The following is a 6,392-nucleotide window of genomic DNA, read 5'->3' as shown; positions in this document are numbered from 1 at the left end:
AACACAAACTCCAGAAGCGGGTTTGACAGCTGTGAAGTTCATTGACTGCACTGAGCTGGTACCTTCACAAAGGTGACGTGTTAGTTGCTCAGTCATGTCCGATTCTTGTGACTTCATGAACTGTAGCCTGTCCATGGGATTCTCTAGGCAAGAACACGAGTGGATTGCCACTTCCTACTCCAGGGGACCTTCCTGAGCTAGGGATCAAACCCAGGTCTCTTGCATTGCAGGCAGATTCTTTACCGCTGAGCCACCAGGGAAGCCCAAGGCTGATAGGCAAAGGCTATACAGATGACCGTGAGCAACATGCAGTTTCAGGGCACTGACCCCATATAGTCAAGCATCTGTACATGACTGCAGTTGGCTTTCTGTACCCAGTTTCACACCCATGATTCAAACATGGACCATGTTTCACTGAGTACATATTTAGTGAAAAATTGTTTATAAATGCAGTTCACACCCATGTTCGAGGGTTAACTGTTTTGAAGGTGACAGCCTGGGGGCAGTTGGTGGTCTTCAGCTGGGTCCTCTGAGTCAAGGGGAAGTCTCACAGAGATGAGGGTGAATCTTGAAACCAGCCTCTTGAGTCTTCATCACCTGTCCCTTCGCTAGGATTGACACACCTCTTGTGTGTCTGGGGAGTGGAGAAGCTTGGTGAACCCCTCGTGGTTTAAACTATTTACCAAATGCATTTGCTCTGAATTCTGTCTAGCACCAGGCTCTAAGGCAGCAAAGCACAGTGAGAAGTGATTTTGGAAAATCCAAAGTTGGGGGTGGGTTTCCTCTGCCCAGCCTAAGGTAGAGTCCATCAGCTGCTGGGAGAGCCTGGAACCCTGGAGCCATGGGGCAGCCCGGGCTGAGGGGTCGCTCCAGACTGCCCTGACTGCCTCCTGGCTAGGGCCTGGGCCTCTTCTGGGCAGTCTGCTCTCAGTGGGGTGGGGTCAAGCTGGAGGGGCTGGCTGTGTGCTAGAGGCTAAGTGAGCTGCCTGCTAATGGGGCTGGGCCACCCTGCGCTGCTCCCTGAAGGCTGGACAAGGCTAGGATTGTTTCCCTGCTTCCCTTTGTCTCCCACACCCCGCCCAGGCCTGGCCCGCCTGCCTGCCGCTCCTCTCCCTCCCGTTGGCCCGGCTGGCAAGAGCCAGGGACTCCGCCCGTGGAGCCCCGGGCCTGCCGACCCTCTGGCTTAGGAGCGCCCGTCAAGCTCTGGGTAAGGAAGCTCAGCTGGGACCAAGACTCCCAATCTGGGGGACTAGAGGCAACGCACCTGCTCCAGCTGCACACCCTCCCATTTCCTTGGCTACAGCTGACTACTCCAGAGACCTGACCCAAGTGCTGAGGGGAGGACCCTGAGGGGCGCTGGGCCCCAGGATCGTCCTGGCCCAGCCCTCCCTGACGTAGCTGGGCTGCACTCAGGGTAGGTCAGGACCCCCATCCCCCTCTTGGGAAGGGTCGGTCATCTATCCCGGGTAGTTTTTTGGATGCATTCCGAGGCTTGTGCGGTCTTAGTTCCCGGACCAAGGATGAAACCCAGGCCCTCGGTGGTAAAAACACGGAGTCGTAATCACCAGCATGCTAGGTCACTTCAGTTGCATCCGACTCTTTGTGACCCCAGGGACTGTAGCCCACAAGGGAAGTCTAATCACTGGATGGCCCCGGAATTCCTGGGGTCATCTACCTTAAAGCTCAGCCGGGGTGCAGACTAGGGACCAGATCTGCCTTGTGTCCAGCAGGGTCCCCGGCACCCAGCTCAAGGGCCAGAGGCTCGGGGTTCGGGCTGGCTGTGTAAGGCCCAGAGTGTGTGAGGCGCAAACATGGAGTAGGCAAAGCAGCAGCAGCAGGAAGAGGGGTGGGTCTGGGCTGGAAAGTTTTGGCCTGGAGAGGTGGGCAGGGTGTCCTGTTTTCCCTCCTCCCGTGGCAGTTCCACCCACCCTGGTAGCCCAGCCCCTCCACTTGTGCCAAGGAATGTGCCTGGGAGAGGCGGCCTGGGAGGCGGGCGGGGCAGTAGAGCCGCGGCCACCCGGAGGCAGCACACAGGTCTGAGGCTGAAGGGCGCGGGGCTCAGGAGGGACAGGGACCTGGAACACTCCGGGGGGTGCAAGTGTAGTCGTCGAAGAGCTAGGCTTCCCCCAATTCCTTGTCCCACTGGCCTCTCCCAGAATTCTTCCTAAGCTCCCTGAGCTTTCTGTGCTCAGCCCAGGCACTGGGGGCCAAGGGTCTTTCGGGTGGCAGCAGCGGTGGTGGTGGTGTGCCTGGGCTCTCTCTGTGCTGTCCTCTGTAAGTCAGGGTTCTTCTGAGACAGAAATTTGGGGTTAGGGACTTGGATCCAGGGTTCCTGAGGCAGCCTCTGGCTGAGGAGGCCACTCCACTCCTTGATGGATCAGTCCCTCTCCATGGGGGAACTGAATGCCCCCAGGTTAGGCTGAGGAGGGGCTGGGGTTATGACCACTGGGGAAGCTGGGAGAGCCTCCCCAGGCCTGAAGGAAGCAGCTTGGTGGCCTGCTACCACTACACACATGCGTGTACACAGCCCACCCTGGGACTCAGGGATGGGGTCCAGCCTGGGCCTGGGTGAAAAGGGACTCATGGATGGGGGCAGATACCTAATTCCCCTCTGCCCTTTGTCTCCAGGTCAACGTGGAGGTGCCGGGCCACCATGCTCAGTCTCAAGCTGCCCCAACTCCTTCGAGTCCACCAGGTCCCCAGGGTGAGGGATTCACCAACTCCTACTTCCCAGGGCGCTGGCTGGGCGGAGGTGCTTCTCTTTGTGCAAGTGCAAGAAATCTTTGCTACAGGCTACCTCTTATCCCTGTCATTTTGGTGTGGGGCTCCTGTTCTCTAAGGAACAGGGTTTGCGACCTGCTTCCTGGAGCCCAGAACGCTGCTTTATCCGGAGTCCCCAGCCTCAGAGGGCCATGTGTCCAGCGACTCCCAGCCCTATCCTATCCTGTCCCCTTCCTCTGCCTCTCTGTCTCTCACCTGCTCTCTGGGTACTGGAACGTGCGGTGAGATGGGGTTGGATTTAGTTTGGCTTTGGCACCACGGTGATCTCCAGCCCATTCCCTTCAACCCTGCTTCCAGAGCTCTCTTGGAGAGAAAGGGTGGAGCACAGTGACTCCCCTCGTCTCCCCCCACCCCGCCCCACCCACTACCCTAGGTGTTCTGGGAAGATGGTATCATGTCTGGCTACCGCCGCCCCACCAGCTCGGCCTTGGACTGTGTCCTCAGCTCTTTCCAGATGACCAACGAGACCGTCAACATCTGGACTCACTTCCTGCCCACCTGGTGAGGGAGGCTCTGTCCCAGGCTTGGGCCTCGAGCTCAAGGGGGTACTCAGGCGGGCCAGGGCTGCCTGGGCCCACGGGCTGCAGTGGGAGTCGCCGGGGCTCCGCTGGCCTGAGCACGTGCCCGCCGCAGGTACTTCCTGTGGCGCCTCCTGGCGCTGGCGGGAGGCCTGGGCTTCCGGTCGGAGCCCTACCACTGGCCGCTGCTCGTCTTCCTGCTGCCCGCCTGCCTCTACCCGTTTGCATCGTGCTGCGCGCACACCTTCAGCTCCATGTCGCCCCGCGTGCGTCACATCTGCTACTTCCTGGACTACGGTGCGCTCAGCCTTTACAGCCTGGGTGAGCCCCACCGGCGGCGGGCAGGGGGAGGGGCGTTCCGGGCAAGGCGAGGGTGTGGCACGGGGGTCCTAGGGCGGGGCCTCAGTTCCCGCCCCACCCCTCCCCCAGGCTGCGCCTTCCCCTATGCCGCCTACTCCATGCCGGCCTCCTGGCTGCACAGCCGCCTGCACCAGCTCTTTGTGCCCGCCGCCGCACTCAATTCTTTCCTGTGCACCGGCCTCTCCTGCTACTCCCGGTGGGTTCTTGGCCAGTGGTGAAGGGGAAGGCAGAGGGACAGAACAGGGCGCCCGCAAACACTTGGACACCCAGGACCGCTGGGTGTGCCTGCGTCCCCACTGCCCCTGAACAAAACTAGTGACTATGGGGCCGTTTATTGAGGACTTAGTGTGCCCAGAGCCTGTGCCCCAGCACCACCCCGGCTCTGTCTCTCCCACAGCGGCCTAAGTGGCACGTGTCTGCCCCCTTCTGCAGCTGTTGTCACTTACAGAGGAGTTACGGGGCCTAAGGGCTTTTGAAGCCACTAAGCTACACTGACATTCCATGTTGGCCAGAGGTCCCCTGCCCTCTCCTCACCCCCATCCCAGCATAGTGATGGTGACCAGCCTTTCCCTCTTGCCTCCCAGGTTCCCAGAGCTAGAAAGCCCTGGGCTCAGTAAGATCCTCCGCTCGGCCGCCTTCGTCTATCCCTTTCTGTTCGACAACCTCCCGCTTTTCTACCGGGTAAGGTTCCTGCTTTCCTGTCCTGACCCTCCCGGTGCCCAGTCCCTCCCCCTTGAGCCCTGACCCTGCCACCCACCCTCCTAGCCCAGCATCCAGTCCAGCTGTGCACCCCCTAATCCTCACCAGACCCCAGACACATGATGTCCAGCCCCAGCCCTGCTTTTCCTCTGCCAGCTGGGGCTATGCTGGGGCAGGGGCCGCAGCTGTGGGCAGGAGGCGCTGAGCACCAGCCACGTCTACCACCTTGTCTGTGCGCTGCTCACCGGCTTCCTCTTTGCCTCTCATCTGCCCGAGCGGCTGGCTCCAGGACGCTTCGATTACATCGGTGAGCATAGACCCAGCCTGGCCCGGGAGGGGTCAGGGGGACAGCTCCCCAGAGCCCTGAGTGAACTGAGCAGAGTGTTCCTGGCAGGGCCCTCAGGTTAACAGCAAAACCAGCAGCACGTATGCCAGAGGCTCTGTGAACAGCAGCTCACTCATAGTGGCTGATAACTCTGGGAACCTTAAGAAACCCTGGGCTTCTTATTCCCAGTTTTGGGGGAGTAGCAGGCCCAGATGATGGGATGCTCACCATGGATCACAGGATGAGTTGGGGCAGCCTTGGGGATGGGGTATGTGTTCTCACCTGCCCACCCTCCCCACAGGCCACAGCCACCAGTTATTCCACATCTGTGCAGTGCTGGGCACGCACTTCCAGCTGGAGGCGGTGCTGGCTGATATGGGATCTCGCCGAGCCTGGCTGGCCACGCAGGAACCGCCCCTAGGCCTGGCAGGCACAGTGGCCACTCTGGGCTTGGCAGTGGCCGGGAACTTGCTCATCATTGCCGCTTTCACAGCTTCCCTATTTCGGGCCCCCAGTATATGCCCCCTGCTGCAAGCTAGCTCACTGGAGGGGGTTACAAAGGCCAAACGGCAGTGAGGTCCCAGCTCTGAGTCTGCCCTAGAAAGAGGCAGAGGCCAGGCAGGCCCTCATGGAGGGGAGGAGCCCAGACCCAGGCCTGATAAGATGGGGGTACATCTGAGCCTGGAAGCAAGAGTGGCTGAGGACAGAGCATGGAGATGAGCAGGGAACTGTGAAGCCAAAGGTGAGGAGAGGGCCTGGGAGGCTGGTAAAGAGCAGGAGGCTCAAGGAGGGGCTCTTGATGGGGGTGGGAAGTGCTGAGGGTCTGAGAGGGGAGGTGCCTGTGTCCAGGCTGGAGCTGCCCCGCCTGCCATTGAAGGCTGCGGTGGGGAGGTGCTGGGTGCTTTTATCTGGTCCCATTTCTGGTGCTCCTGGAATTTCTGCGCAGCCCAGGGAAGAACTAACATGACTAACCCAGGCCCACCCTGAATGCTTGTTAACCTGGCTGGGGTGGCCCGCTCGTGCCCCTGCGCCAAACCAGGCAGCACTGGCCGCCGGCAGTTCTTGGCCTGTGGCAGTGAGGGCATCTGTCCTGGTCACAACCGTGGACGCTGTATCCAGGCCTCTGCGATCTGGTCTGTGTGGGTGTGTAATGGGGCAGTGGGCTGAGGTGGCGGGAGGGTGCTGGGCTAGAGAGGAGAACCCTAGCTAGACTTTAGGAAGCCACTTTCAATGCTTCTGGAATGAGGCAGAGATAAATAAATAACTCAACAAGAGATTTTGAGAAACACTTTCTGGGACTGAAAAAGGTAAAACCTCTGGCTCCACTCCCCATTGTCCCAACGCCTCCTCCTCACACTCCACAGATGGACAAAGAATCACAGCCCCAGTTCCTCTTCTGGAGTTTATTCTAGAGCAGCGGGGATGATGGGGAGGGGAGGGGTCCTGGAAAGAAGGCAGAGCTGGGGGCTGCCAGCCAGTCGGCAGGGCTGCGAGGTCGAGCTCTAGACCGGGCCGTAGAAGCGCCGATAGGCCTCCTGGAAGCCGATGTGGTCAGCTAGCTCGTCACAGTCAGGGTTCAGCTCACACACCTCCCTCTTGGGCTCCAGCGGATCTGGGTAGGGGGCTGGGGCTCTGAGAACCCACCACACTGGCATCAGCCTCCATGCAAAATGCCCGCCCTCCTCCCGCGGCACTTGGGGCTCCAGGGC

At 60.2% G+C, this 6,392-nt stretch overlaps 2 protein-coding genes across 5 annotated transcripts in view; one reads left to right on the top strand and one right to left on the bottom strand.

The window, feature by feature from the left end:
• Positions 1–14: 14 nt before the first annotated feature.
• On the top strand, positions 15–6,152 carry PAQR6 (progestin and adipoQ receptor family member 6). 4 transcript variants are annotated; one of them, XM_055403746.2, is made up of 9 exons: positions 15–1,207; positions 1,304–1,414; positions 2,629–2,704; positions 3,155–3,282; positions 3,415–3,620; positions 3,729–3,855; positions 4,244–4,340; positions 4,515–4,665; positions 4,985–6,152. In XM_055403746.2, exons 3-9 carry the CDS (start codon positions 2,654–2,656, stop codon positions 5,257–5,259), a joined length of 1,035 nt encoding a protein of 344 aa, XP_055259721.2. In that variant the 5' UTR covers positions 15–1,207; positions 1,304–1,414; positions 2,629–2,653; the 3' UTR covers positions 5,260–6,152. The 4 variants fall into 4 exon arrangements, with proteins under 4 accessions (XP_055259721.2, XP_055259722.2, XP_055259720.2 ...); XM_055403747.2 differs by lacking the exon at positions 1,304–1,414; XM_055403745.2 differs by lacking the exons at positions 15–1,207; positions 1,304–1,414 and adding an exon at positions 1,961–2,034.
• Positions 6,117–6,392, bottom strand: part of LOC129541667 (uncharacterized) — a 29,425-nt gene continuing 29,149 nt past the window's right edge. The window contains exon 10 of the mRNA XM_088835016.1: positions 6,117–6,315. Within this exon, the coding sequence (XP_088691142.1) occupies positions 6,186–6,315 (130 nt within the window). The 3' untranslated portion in view covers positions 6,117–6,185. The remainder of the gene's footprint in view (positions 6,316–6,392) is intronic.

The sequence above is a fragment of the Moschus berezovskii genome, chromosome 4 (genome assembly GCF_049115385.1).
Source record: "Moschus berezovskii isolate FMDL1 chromosome 4, NW_MosBer_1.0, whole genome shotgun sequence".
NCBI lineage: Eukaryota > Metazoa > Chordata > Mammalia > Artiodactyla > Moschidae > Moschus > Moschus berezovskii.
This window is presented reverse-complemented; position numbering and strand designations above follow the sequence as displayed.